We start from the raw sequence: 14,767 nt of genomic DNA, 5'->3' as shown, positions 1-14,767 counted from the left end.
TATTCTACCCGTTCTCGTGAATAATGGAAAAAGCATACATCTCAACTTTTGAGCCTGCCTTATAGAAAGCATCATTTAATCAAAATATTTCTGACTGAGAGACAGGGGGCGTGGGGGGCGCATGCAAGTCACTGGAAAACCGCATTTAAAAAGATAAGCAAGTAACAGTTAATAAATTCAGACCCCATACTGAGTAGGTATTTTCAGGGTCTGTCTCAATCTAATGTCTTTAAAACATTTATTAATGGTTTGAATGATGGAATAATATCTCTCTGTGTATAAAACATGCAAGCAAGAACTGTCAGAAGTCACACTTCCTCAAAGACTGACTTTGAAGAGTTTTAGGAATGGACAAAAAAACTTCAATATCTTTCAACTTCAAGACCACGAAAGGTTGTTGCACACAGAAAGGCTCTCTTTGTCTACTGGAAATGGAAATGATGGACTTTAATTGCAATAAGGAAGGTGGTTACACACTGGAAAAGCTTTTTAAATTTTGAGGTACTCTAGCATTGGAATTGAGTCCCTTAAATAGTTATGGAATCTTCAGTGGTGCAAGCTTTTAAGTCAAAACAAAAAAGCCCAAAAAAGAACAACAAAAAACTCCAAAACAACCCAACTAACAAAAAAAAAAAACCAAAAAACCAAACCACAACACCAAAACCAGGTATCAAGACTTAAATAGATTTGAAATGACTTAAAGAGAGAAGCTGGTCTAAGTTACCTTTTGATTTACCTTCTGTGACTTTTTTCTACCATTGTATTCTGTTCAGTTAGCATGTAAAAACTTATTTTATTTCATTGGAGCAAATGCTTCATTTCAATTCCATTCTGATAAATGAAAACTAGAAAGCAGCAGATTAGAACCTGCTTTTGATCTTCTGAAATACTTGACAATTGCTTGTAAATGTTTCCAGACAAGCCAGGTTACAATGAACAGCATAAACATGCAAAATTAGTGCAGAAACAATCTGCCACTACATTAAGCACCACTTAAAGCATCAGAACTGATGCTCTGTATGCAGAATTCTTTATGAATGAATCAGTTCCTTGTAACAACAGGGGAATTATCCTTTCTATACATAATGAAAAACAGTTACGTTTAATAGCTGCAGTAAAATTAATTCAATGCATCAATTATTGTGGGACCCTGTGGTCCCTTGAAAAAAGGACCACATAAAAAATATTTTTGTTACTTTATTTCTCTGTACGTACGCTTTTCTTCTGCTTATGTGAATGGGCTCTACAGCCAACTAATTTGTGCTCAACTTCAAAATATATTTTTGAAGTGAAAGAATAAGGCCGATATCCATGACGGCACTAGTTCGTAGGATCACCATTACAGGCCTGTATCAAAATATTTTACACCACATTTTATACTGGAAGTGTCATTATCCTACAATGGCTCCATATTTTACTTTGGGCAGATCTAATAAGCTTGCTGGATAGTCAAACTGAAATTAAGCCAAACTGAGAACATGGAAGTGTCATCTAATAAGTTTCTCCCTTGATTTCACCTATACTCAGAGGAGCCCAAACCCACTAGGTCTCTGTATTACTTCAAAGCTCTCTACACTGACCCAGACCCAGAACTGCTGCAAGTACCTTGACACCAATCCCATATCTGAACAGGATGCAGAAACCAAGCATGAGGGAAAGCAGACAGACAAACATTTATTCTGTGACCAAGCATCAGCTACCTGAAAGAAAACAGGGAATGGAAACTTCCAGCATAGGTCCTAGAAACACTTTTGTATTTTTTGTGGATACAATCATTGCCTAAATGCAGAGCAAGACACTCCAGAAACTGTAACCAAATAACTAACAAATTCAAAAAACCCAACAATGAAAAAAAAAAAAAAAGATTTTGTAACACTGTAGTTGCCCAGGCTTCACAAGGGAATAACTATCAGACATAGGCTTTTTATTTAAAGCAATTCTTCTTTTGCAACTCTTACTTATTAGTCTGACTCGTGGGCTGACATATAGCCAAGTCTTTCCATTTAAGAAAGGTATACAGGCATCTAAGCACACACATAATTAGATTATAGTAAAATAATAAATTCCTGCCATCAGACTGCATTAAAAAATAGTAGAGACTGACTAAATGCTTGAAAGACTAATAGGGTCAAACAGAGACTATAATGAACATTAAGTGAAGAAATAGGTGATGGATATGTTTCAAGATAAGTTTGCCACAGTGGGACCAGAATGAGAAAATGATCATACCATGCTAGCATGAAATAAACCAAGTATTTGAGGGACATCACAAATTGGTAATTCCACAAATATTACCTACTTCCCACTTGTGTTACAATAGAGTTCCCTTTTCATAAAAAGGGTGTGTGGGGGTGTGTGTGTGTATGCTTTTAATACCACATATTTAACATAACCAATGAACAAATATGGTAACAACCACGACAAACTAAAAAGGCCTAGGAATAGAGGCAATGTGTTACCACAGGCACTAAACCAAAACCAAAACACAATAGCAGAGGAAACAGCCTATGTAGAATTTTTCAATGGCACCTGGAAAATGGGGGGGGATGGGCTTTTTTTTTTTTTTTTAAATGGTTAGTTATCACTTGTCAAGACGATAAGCAGAAATTCATATGCTGATCATCAGCCTAGTGAAGGCAACGAGGAACTGAAAAGAAATCTACTTTTACCTTATGACTGAGCAACACAATAGCAAGCGTCAGTGGCAGCATATTCAAGAGCTTAATATATAGAAGATGGAAATTTAAATTATTTATAAAACTGTCAGACTGAATTCCAGGGGGAAAAAAATTGAAATAAGTTTTGGATAGATGTATGAAGACTTCAACTAAAGGTGCAGTCTTTCTCAAAATTTAAGATGTAATTTTAAAAAAATAAACCAGATTGATAAATTATACTGCAATTATGTAAACAACTAATACAGTCTATTCAGAATACCACATGCAGTACTTTTCACTCAATCATACAAAATTAGCAGAATAACAGGGATTTCAGAAGGAGCAACAAGAACAAGTAACAGAGCAAAATACTTAAGAAAACAAAACATTTATCACATAAAGGAACTAATGGCTAGTTTTCTTCTCAGAGTATTGCTGTGCTGTTTTGTTTATTCTTGGAAAATGAGCTTCTGTAAAAGAAAACAACCATCACTAGAGGGTGTCTCTTGATTTCCCCATGCAATCAATTATGAAAACTGTTTGGACTCCATCTGTCGACAGAGTATCACTTCCTAGCACAAGTTGGCACAGTGAGACTCAAAAAACATTCAAAAGAAAAGTATGCAGACCTTAGAAGAGCTGGAAACATCCCTAAATTGTAGATGTCTGTAACAAATACCATATTTTGCTAAAATGAGTTTAAGGACCATACATACATTTTATTTTTATAAACCTTGATATTGATGAAAAACTAAGCATGTTCATACTTCACTGGATTTTGGTTTTATTGGCTTTTTAATACTCTGTTCTTAATTAGCTCTTTTATGCATCCTATTTAGGTAAGCCCATAAAACCATGCAGTACGATTCACAACGTTAACGTTGTCCAAAGTATTTAACAGGAATATTGCCGAGATTCTGCCAAAGAAATTGAAGATTAGTTTTCAAGTACCAGCAACCCCCATTCTTTCCAAGCCTGCAATTAGACATTCACTTCTAACAGCTTCCCACTACATCACTCTCTTGAGCTCTCCTTTGTGAGTAAATAGAGTATTTCACATGCGACCGTTAAAATCACATCAATAAATCCATACGCCATCATCAGCACGAATAACACTTCAAGCACAAACTACGAGGTTCACATTCAAGTATGTAAATGATGCATATCTACTATAACACCTTTGAAAAATGTTGTGCATTTTATGCAAGAACATTTCACAATCTACTCATATTTAAATACCATAGGAGCATGTCTTTTACGTGCAGCGCTGAGTGCATGCGTAATGCTCCGCGCTGAGCTAGCCCATGACCGACACCCACAGACAGACAGACAGACAGCCCCCGCCGTCCCTGCTCCAATATTGCGAAGGAAGGGCAAGCTTAGGGAGGTTCTCCAAGGGCAGGAGCACCGCGCTCCTCCCCTTGCACGTGGGTCCCGCAGCAATTTTTCTGTCTGTGAGCTAAAGGCGATCTCCGAGCAGAAACACTTGACCCAAGCAACACCACTACAGCTAGGGCAACGCCGTCCCTCCGGCTCCGGGACACCGGAGCGGCGAGGGTGCCGCAGGCCCCCGGCCGCTGCCTCAGGGCCATGTGGAACATGGCGGAAGCGCGCCCCGCCCCCGGCCCCGCCCCGCCGCGGCCGTTGGAGTCACTCACCGCGCAGTGCCTGAGGCGCAGCGCCGGAGCTCGCTGCCGCCATGCTGGCGGGGCTCCTTTCCTCCGCCCGCGGCTCGCGAGGACCGACAGCCTCCGGCAGCTGCAGCGGGGCAGAAAGGGAGGGGGACGGCGCATGAGTGCGGGGAGCCGAGACGGGACGCGAAGCAGACGCAGCGCCGGCAGCCGCCGCCGTGGGGACCCCGACCTTGAGGGGGCAGAGCGAGCGCGCACGCGCGCCGCCCGTCCCGACGCCTTGTGCGCATGCGCGCTAGGCGCAGCGGCCCGCCGCAGCCGGCTGCATCCGGCGGAGCACTCCCTGGGGCGGCCGCCAGCCGGGGCGTGGGGCGGGAAGCCGGGCGCGGGGGTGGGGACGCTCACCGGTTTCTTTTTCCTGTGCCTGCGAGTTGTCAAGGTCCTCCTCAGCCTTTCCATCTCAGCAGGGTCCTCGTCCAGGAACTCCTCCTTCCACAGAGAGAGCGAGCTGCACTGTGGGGTAGAGGCTGGCCTCGTCCTCAGACCCACGGAAATAATCTCTGCTCTATCAAAATACCCGATTTAAGCATTTTTTCCTATATATCTGTGTTCCACTGGTGCCATTGGCAGGCTACAGTCCTGACTCTGACTGAAGTTGGCACACACTATTTGTTAGCAAGATGAAAGCCTACTGACAGGTCTAAAGGAACTTGCCTTATCTTTACAGTTTATCTCCTCATACCGCAAAAAGGTTTTTGTTTTTTTCCCTTTCTGACATGTTAGTGACAAAGCACCAGGCACAGTTTAAACACGATCTCTTCAAAAGCATGTCTACAGATGAGAAAACATACCTCTCTGTTTCTATAACTTACTCAAAGCTACATACGTTTAACCAATAATCTGAAGATAATTTAATCAACAAAGTGTTGGATCAATATGAAATAGAATAAAAGAATACACAGTAAAGGTGTCTATTGCACAGCATGTGGCATCTACAATTGCAATGTATTTGCACAGAAATGAATAATTGTGCAAACCTGCATTAACTAGACTGGTACTGACTGGTCTAGGGTTAACAAGAGCTTGCAAGACGCTCCTGACTGACTGACTTATTTCACTTTTCTCAGTTACACATATAAAAGATTCCTATTATTCTCAGTGAAAAATGATCATACACCATTTTTGTCTCAACTAACTGGACACTAACCTCCAAGATTATCATCTGGGATTCTTCACTGCGGTCCATCTGGTCGGTGGCTGACACCTGGCTGTCACAAGCAACAGAGAGGTTACTCACGCCTTAATACATGCGTAATGATCATGAGTTACATTCCATGTAACCTATGCACCCTGAACACTCAGATGACATACCATTTAACATACAGCCTTAGCACTTAAAAAATCCCATTTTTTTTCAGAATGGAATGATTACAAAATACATGTATCCATTTATTTAATTATTCCATATAATAGTGAATAATGTGGGCCTGTATATGCTGTATGAACACTCTTGTCACATTTTTTTTTTTTAATAAACAACCCACCTACAGTCCATAAAGTCAGCTGCAAGATTCAGATCACAGAGATGTTCAATCCCTTTTTTCCTCCACTTCCAGCATTGGGCTTTGTCGGGGTTTCAATTTTACCAAACCTGGAAACCACCACTTCAGCTTTGTTTACGCTAGAAAGTTGCTGTATGTGATTACAAGCGTTTAGGAAATTTTTAAATATATATCTGTACAACTCTGTTCATTGCTACTATTACTGCAGGTTCGTGTCCTGCTTTACCTTTAATGGACAGGAAAGGCACCTCGGCTGTACTTGTTGCCGGCACAAAGCTTGTGCCAGCGTAGCTGCACCAGTGCAAAACCAGAGTGCCGATGTACAGAGCTAACAGATGGAGTCGCTCACAACAGCATAATTTATTCTGAGTTTCAGAATCCCCATGAAACAACTCATGGGAGTAAAACGTGGGGCCTTTTTCTGTACCTGGCTAAATCTCCTCTAGCAAGAGGGCTAACTGAGACCTAGACAGGTCATCCTTTGTTTACCCATCACTTTTTTGTACTGGGTATGTACCGGCTAGTGCATACTCGCCTCAAAAAGTGCTTCCAGCCCAGGCTAGCATATGAAGAGTGATATTCATATACATCTGTATCTCTTAGGAGATGCCTAATAAAAAAGCAGAAGAAGCAGAGGAGGAGCAACGTGGTTATCTCCTGCCTGAGGCTTAGCCCTTACCAGCTACTAGCCCAAAGGATTTTCAGGTTTCTAAATAAGTCTCAACTAGCAAAAGGAGCTGAACTTGCCCTAAACAAGTGGTTTTCTTGGACAAATGTGACTATCTCCGAAACCACCCGTGCATTCACCTCAGCACCAATTCCCTCAGTATCTTGCACCAGGGCTAAGGGTGATGGACCCAAAAATGGCAACATTTCCTTGCTGCAGGCAAGACTCATCAAATACCCTCTTCACGGCACAAAAAACAGAGCACTGCAAGAAGCGGCAGCATTTTTATTACTTGGCACATAACCCTCTTTTTGGTATCAAGCTTTATGTTTCAAATTTAAACAGTGTTTCCTAAAGGCACATGTAAATGGAGAACGCTGGCAACATAGCAGATGGGCCTTATGGTCGCTTTCTTTTAACAATTTTCTAGCATTTCTTGAAGTTAAGTACTATAGCAGGCACTTTAAAATGTAATAAACAACTGATTGCAAGAACTATAAAGCTCTCCATTAGCTCAGAGGCTGTTTCTAAAGCACTTAAAACTGACAACAGAAATGCAGTGAAGTTTCTCTCACTCCTCCTTAAAAAAAATACATCAAAAATAACTAGAAAATAATTTTGAGGATTTTGGATTCTTAATTCTATCTCATGAAAACGAACTCAGAATGCAGAGATACTGAAACAGATCTAAAGGGAAATGGTTGTTTCCTACCTGGGTTTTCTTGTACAGCAGCTTTCGGAGTACAGCCCAGAGCCAAGCACAGCGCTCCCCCTAGCAACAAAGCCTCAGCTTTGGTTTTCAAAGAGGAAGAGTCAGATTCTCCTCCTTAAGCCACTGAAACAGTTCCGGAAGACTTCTTTTTTTGTAAACAATTTCTTTTACAGTAAAAGGGAAAGTAATGAATAAAGTATGGGGAGGACAGAGTGAGTGATCGCAGCTCCTGCAGACAGCAACGCTTTTAAATTTTTGCAATGACTTGAAAAAGAGCATTGGTTGTATATTTTTGCAGGATCAAGAATGGTTGTTTCAGACTGAAATACAATAAAGGCAGTCACTCTTCCTAACTTTAAGTACCTAACTCTGCTAAATTATCTGACGTAATTTCTGTGTACTCCCTCTGTAACTAGAGGAGAGGCACAGACTCTTCTTGGGCCGTGTACGATTCAGAGCAGTGATTCCTGAATACCAATAGTTTGCTGAAGAGCCTGTCTCACTCTGTTGACTAAAGGGAGATGTTAGACCTCTAATTCAGACTATATGCCAACATTCCAGCAAGTAAAGATTTTTTTAAGATGAATTTTACTCTGAAAAAAAATCCCTGACATCAGTCACGTAGGGATAAATCCTTAAAGTGGACAGTTAGTAGCCAGTTGTTTTCCAAGTGCTGTCTCTGTTTTCCAATGCATTAAAGTACTCGGGTGGTATATCAAGGGGACAACGATGCATTATTCTTTACAGATGACCTTTACAAATCAGCGTAAGCCTCAGCAAACTTCTTAGCATGTAATTTTTGGGAAAAGTAATAGGAAACATAGCAGAGTAAAAAAAAATGTAATCTCTCAGCAGCTGTAATTTGAAAGACAGGCTTTTTGCCGCACCAGGGTTAAAAAACATATCAGTAAATGTTCTTAGTCGGGAGAAGGCAGATTGTGAAACCAAAGTAGAAAGTAAGACAAATCGTAACTTTATAAAGTTATCAATATACTTTAATACTTCTGTAGCAATAAAAAAGAAGGATATGAAGGCTTCGTTAAGGTTGTTATAGGGACTGCTTAAAGGGAAATACAGTCCTTAAGCCCTGGTTAGAGAAGCAGTGGAGGGATGGGTTATCTGCTTGTTAAATGCTCACAACCAGTTTATGTAGATGCTAGGAATGGCAGAAATGTCAGTGCTGTCAAAGAGTTTGTAGAAATGTGGATTGTCTTCTATACAATTCCTAGTTTTTATAGGTACAAAGCAATTTATAGTTTTCCTGTCAACTCTGGAGAAGGGTCTTTGCTGCTGCCCTGAATTGTTAACAGAGTAATTTCTTGCATGTGTATTAGTATCTTTAGTACAACCAGAATAAACAATATCGTTGATACTAAATGGAGTTGTTATTAGATCTATTTATAATTGTCTTTATATAAACACTCGCTATAACATCTGAAGGTCTGTTGCTGCAAAGTTTTAGTATCTGGAATCACATGAAAAGAGATGGTTAAATTGTTTCCCATTTCTGAATACTGTAGTAAGAAGGAGATCATGGGAAGAAGTAAACAGTCATAGTAGATAAAAAGATTGGGAGTATGCATTTTTAATTGCTGAACCAGGAACTATCACAGCTAGAAGACACCTGACATGACAACAGCTTTCAAGAATGGGAAAGAAATGCAATCAGAAGACCGGTTTCTTGGGGTAACATATACAGCACACAATCTCTGTTATCTGCTAAGTCTCACCGTATGTGGGACTGTGGAAATGATCCAGTGGGTGAACCTTCCTCCAAAGTTTTGGCAAGGACTCAGGTTCAACATCTTATTTTGCTAATAAGTCCGTGTCCCAGCAATTTATTCCAGTCTCAGAACAGTTGTACAAACAGTTTAAATGATGGACAAATATGAGCAGCATTATGTAAGGAACATTTCTGTAATACCCTAAAGGAGCAGTGGGGGACCTTTGCTTAACAGGATGGAAAGCTGCTTAAAAACACACATCAGTACAATGACTCTACTCACAGGAGACATAGAGAATTCAAACCACCCCAGTTGTTTCCTGGGGCGGAGAACAACTCACTTATCTCAGTCATCATTATAAAAACAAAGGCAAGCCCAATGTCATTGATTACACTGGACAGCAGATTTAGTGCTCCAAATAAGATGATGTGAGCAGCTCTGCTCTGTTAGATGTGACACTGTCACACTTTAACAGTTATTTTGTCAGTGATGGTCAAGCATGGCCTTTGGCACAGGCAGTGTAGACGGCAGCTTGTAGTGACACATGGCGCAGGCTGCCCCAGGAGTGGGCAGGCTAAGGGGTCACGGACCTCAAGTTCAGCGGTAAAATGGTTTTAAAATGTATAGCGTAAGGTTTGGATTGCCGTATACACCTCTTTTTACCTGCCTTGCCTTTTTACAAGCCAAAACTCATAAAACCAAATGAAAACAGAAGCAAAACTCCGAATCTTACAAGCTGTGTACAACATTTACAAAATAAGAGTATGCGTTGCTGTGTTCTTAGAATAGGAATATCAAATACTATGTGCAACTCTACAGTGATCTTGGTTTCATGGAGGTTACAAACAAGGGAGAACAAACTCTGCTCATGTTGATAATTTTAAACTGATCTCGCCTTACTCCAACATGACAGAAATCACAAATAAAATTTCCTGAAGTTTGTCACAGGTGGAGAAGCAATCTGAGTTCACGTAGCAGAACATCTGACAGAGCGTGGGGGAAAACAGGTGGTGCCTGGAAGGGACATCAGTATCAGTTGTAGGCAAGTTTTCAGATGATTGAAGAGATTGTTCTTCAACTCAAAAATTTTAAATCCTTTCCGCTGTCTTCTGAGCCTAAGGATAACGCTTTGTTAAAAGTAGAAAAAGAACAGGGACTGCTGGTACATATCCTCATACAATTCACTCATGTCTAGAAATCCCATCTGCTTCTTGCTAAAAGTTCACTTTAGAGCCTGCTGAGAATTGTAATTCATTTATGTTTTTCAAGAATTCATTATTTTTTCTCCCTTTGTTAACATGACATAAACAAGACTATTCTTTCACAGAGATGATTTTACAAATATTGCATTATGTTTTGTATTGTGTTTAGGAGTTTGACAGGTGCTTTAAAGTTGGAAAGAAACAAATTCATAATTTTTTTGGTATAAGTAAAAACAGTCCAGGATACATTTTGGTTTTCTACAGCTAAAATTAAGTATCCTTAAAAACTTCAATATTTTATATATACTTAAGTGTGTTGAATTTAGAGGCATGAGAGGATTATCTAGCCCACCTTAATATACTGTAAAATTTTGTGGAGGACAGCCAAGTTACTGCAGTTGAGGTTGTCCCAGGAGGAACTTGAGCAATACTTTATGAAAGTTCTGACAAAAGGTCACTTCCATCATTACAAGGGAACTTCTATGTTCTCATCAATCCACATTTTCTCTCTAATTGTGAGATATATAAATTGCCAAATGAAATTACACCAATTTTTCCACTTAGCAGATTGTTCTCTAAGAGCAGACATCTTGATTATTTACATCTATGATTATTTAACTTTTGCCATCTCAAAGTTAAACGCTAACCTAAGTTAATCACATAGAAACAGGTAATGTGAAGAGACAGGTGCCTCCTGATTCCTCCTTTCTTAAAGTAGTGTCATGCAAACAGAGATTTACCCCACCTGTTTCTTTGCACTGATGACAGGAGAGCTAACAACTAGTTTAGCCTAGGCAATGATCTGAGCTTTTAGAAATTAAAGTCAGTTAAGATAAATTTTATACTAATACTTGCTGCTGTAGGATTGATCTGCGTAGAGGAAAAATCTCCTTACATCTCATCCAGCTGGTAGCTGCTGGATCATACCAAAATAATTATACTCAGAATTGAGGGATGTAAGCCAAATGCCAAATAATCCAAGAATCCTTTTTCTTTGTATATATTTACTATTAAAAGATATGTGTATAATATATCTAATTAATTTTTCTTTTGCTTTAGGTAGTAACTTTCATGAATTGATCTGAGGTATGTAGCTAGGACAAAACCAAGTATCAGAGACTGAGAATTTTGTGAGAGTACTTGGAAATTTCTTCATGCCAATGTGAGGAAGAATCATGCCTCTGAAATTCAGAAATACTCACGTAACCTCCATTCGGCGTGTTGACTTAAGGAGTTACAGGGAAGTGAATATAGCCTCTAAATGCTCTCTGAGCTGAAGCCTAAATGGTTTATACTGAAAGGAATAAACTGCTTCTAGAAAGCAATGTATTACTCATTGTGAAAGATTGTGATACATTGCTTTCTCAACTCTATTTTTCTCCTGTTTACTCGCATGTATTATTTCTTGGATGGGGTTCATCATCTACTGAAATACATATATAAAAAGTAATCCACATTTCCACATAAAAGTGAAGTTCCTACTGACCAAATTGCCTAGTACAGCATCAGTGTAGTTATCCTGAGTATGAATTACCTGCCCATGGATCAATTAAACCAATTAGTGAAAAGTAAATTATTCAGTAAATGTCTTAGTGAATGAATATGAACTGAACCTAGTGGATGACCTGTGGAACCTAAATAAAAATAAAGTATTATACAAACTGCACCAACTAATGAAACATACTTGGTAGGGAATGAAATAAGCTGCTTTTCAGTTTTATGTATTTTTGCCTGTCCCAAAAGTACATAAATGGCATTAGGTAGATTTTAAAAGATTTGAAGAATGTAGCTAATGTTCTCAGTACTGATATCCATTAGTAACTATTTCCTCTATATTGTCTGAGCATTGTAAAAAATTCTTTAGGACCTATTGCGCCTGAAAAAAATTGTACAGCCTAAACCATATGGACATGAATACCAGTCGTGAAGAAAGTGAAGGTATTTATTCAAAGTAGCATACTCATATCAAGTTGAAGATGGAGTTTAATGTTTAGTTAGTTATCTAGGTTAAAAGTGTTCAGCAATGGAACTTTTGACTGACTTCTTTGATGTCACTCTCCCAGATATAAAGATAGTCTGAAAGAGTAAAAGGTTGTGGGGAGCTATTTTGTTTCAAATAACTTTATTTTTACTTATGTATATTTACATACTTATATCCCAAGTAGATATATATATATATATATATATATATATATATTTTACTTCTGAACCTCAGGAACACTAATCTTCGTAATATTGTTTGAAGGTTTCCTGGTGGTCTCAGGTTTGTATGAGTTCTTGAAGCCTGGATCAGGAAGCGCAAGAGCTGGTGCCGCAGCGAAGACACGCTTCCTCCCAGGAGTTCTCCTGGTGGTGCTAATTTGTCTCTGCTGACTGTAGGCAAAGTCTAGATGACGTAACTTGGTCTGGATGCCTAATTTTATATGGCACTAGGGCTTTTGTAAAATGACATATATATTGTGTAGAAATCTTTGATTAATTTCAAATTTAATCCCAAAGAGATTTTTATCTTTGTTATCCTACAACATCTTGAAACGAAACCAGACCTCCCCACCTACTGGTGTAAATAGTGGAAAGACTTCAGCCCAAGATATTTTCCTCCATATAAATTCAAATTCAGACAGAGGAATCTCCCTAATGGAATATCATATCATCAAAACTGATCTATTTTCAAGTGAAATAATAGCAATAGCAATGATTTACTTCAGGATAATTTCTTGAGATCCTGCATGAGGGCAGGGACACATCCTAGTTGTATACATATGCTGTCCATACACATAGTAAAAAGATTCTTCTTGCCAAAACCTATAGGAATAATTCAACAGAATTACTTATTTTTAACAGTTCATGCCAAAATATAAATTGTTCAAATAGCTACAGAATCCAAATGGGAAAACTTAGGGAAGTTGAAATGACTTTTCTATGATTGTACAAACATAAATCTAAAATTATTATGTAAAGGGAAGCAATAACTCTTGGTTTACTTATTCCCATGATGTCATTTTCAACATAGGTGTGGTTAAAATGTCTCTTTTATATTTCATTCATTTTTACAAGATTATTACATGGAAGCTGTTTGCTTTTAGTTAGGATTGCAACCACAAACATTTCACTATAAAACCCTATTTTTTCTCTATTCAATTGTGAAAAATTAGTTTTGCCTGAAAATTTCCAGATTTATTATAACTACCAAATATGTTTCTGTAGAGTCTGCAGAAAATTGGTCATACTCTTTTCTTAAGTTTGACATTATAGATTTTCTAATTCTAATAAAAATTTACTTGTTATTCCTAACATAAACTTTCTATTGATTCAAGTGTCATAAACGTGTTTCCATATTTTTTTAAAATAAACATATAATTAAATACTTCTATTAGTTGCTTTTGCTGCATAATACATATTATAGGCCCAATCCTGCATCTATTGAATTATGCTTCCTGGAAGCCAGGGGCCTGATCCGATTGCCTGTTCTGTCCTGTGGAACTTCAGCGCAGACAGCACTGAGCAATGCCGATAGCCTTTGTGCCTTGTACAGGCACTGATGGCGGGGAAGCATCGGCATCAATCATTGTTGTAAATGTTGATTTGGCTGCATTTTGCACTCACATTGTGCTTAATTTGCAGATGTACAAATGATTGTACAGCACAGTGATAAACTGAATCTGTAAGTGTTCTCTCCCGTATTTTTCACAGGAAGCAGCCCGTGTATAACACTAATAAATTAGATGTCTAGTTAGAAAAATAATCCACTTTTGTCTCCTACCACACCTGTCTCACTGTCAAATAAAATAAGGCTTGTACAGGCATTGCCAGTTTGATTTGTGGTCAGGACTTTGCACCTGTTCGCTGCATAAAACAACAATCGTGCTCAAAGACGTGTGTGTTAATGCATGGGGAAATGAGGGCACAGATACAGGGTGCATAGATTAATGTTCCATACATAGCTGTAGGGCTAACATTGCTTCATGTTGCAATCTCAGCGGAATTTTTGTGTAATTTTATTTGGTTGTAATTTTCTTAATTAAGTCAAGTACACAGAAAAAAACCAGACATTTCCCTCCACCTTGGTCATAAATAAAGTGGGAGCAGGAGTTGTGCAACACAAACCACCAGCATTTGAAACTATCTGAATAACTGATAAAAATAGCAGGTTCCTGTAAATCTGGGATGAATAAGATAAGATTGTAAATTCTTGGAAAGTAAGAACACCCAATTAAGGATTGCCAGTCTTGACTTAAAGATGTTGAATTCTGGCGAACTCAGGATGTTCCTAGGTATTTTTACAATGATTGATTACCGCCACTGGTAAAATGGGTTCCTCGTTTCCAGTGGGAACTGATACAATTTCTCACAGGTGGATCTTGAGGTGCTCCTGTCTGATAGAAGGAAGTGCCAGCTACTACCAGAAATTTTATCTGCAGACGGGTACTTGCAGACTGTGATCAAATCACCTCTTAACCTCATTGACAAGAAAAATAAATTGACCTTGTTACATCTTGTGTAATCCACAGGGGTAGAATTACAACCATTTTTTTTTTCAATTTTCCAGTGAGTTTTGAAACATTGACAGAAGTAGCAGCTTCATAAGTAACTACTCCTTACTCCTATGTGT

At 38.7% G+C, this 14,767-nt stretch overlaps 1 protein-coding gene across 4 annotated transcripts in view; it reads right to left on the bottom strand.

Moving 5' to 3' along the window:
- The window catches only part of CC2D2A (coiled-coil and C2 domain containing 2A), a 68,874-nt gene extending 61,565 nt beyond the window's left edge, over positions 1-7,309 (bottom strand). For 2 of the 4 annotated variants that reach the window (XM_087737593.1, XM_087737595.1), the window contains exons 1-4: positions 7,230-7,309; positions 5,496-5,556; positions 4,694-4,777; positions 4,316-4,415 (exon numbers count right to left, since the gene is read on the bottom strand). In XM_087737593.1, the coding sequence (XP_087593719.1) occupies positions 4,316-4,415; positions 4,694-4,777; positions 5,496-5,534 (223 nt within the window). In that variant the 5' untranslated portion in view covers positions 5,535-5,556; positions 7,230-7,309. Of the gene's footprint in view, positions 1-4,315; positions 4,416-4,520; positions 4,540-4,693; positions 4,778-5,495; positions 5,557-7,229 lie in introns of those variants that run through there. The other 2 variants (XM_087737594.1, XM_087737596.1) reach the window with 2 other exon arrangements.
- Between the last annotated feature and the right edge of the window lie 7,458 nt (positions 7,310-14,767).

Source organism: Nipponia nippon, unplaced genomic scaffold (genome assembly GCF_047370975.1).
Source record: "Nipponia nippon isolate SJK-2023a ecotype South Korea unplaced genomic scaffold, ASM4737097v1 scaffold_6, whole genome shotgun sequence".
In the NCBI taxonomy this organism is placed as follows: Eukaryota; Metazoa; Chordata; class Aves; order Pelecaniformes; family Threskiornithidae; genus Nipponia; species Nipponia nippon.
This window is presented reverse-complemented; position numbering and strand designations above follow the sequence as displayed.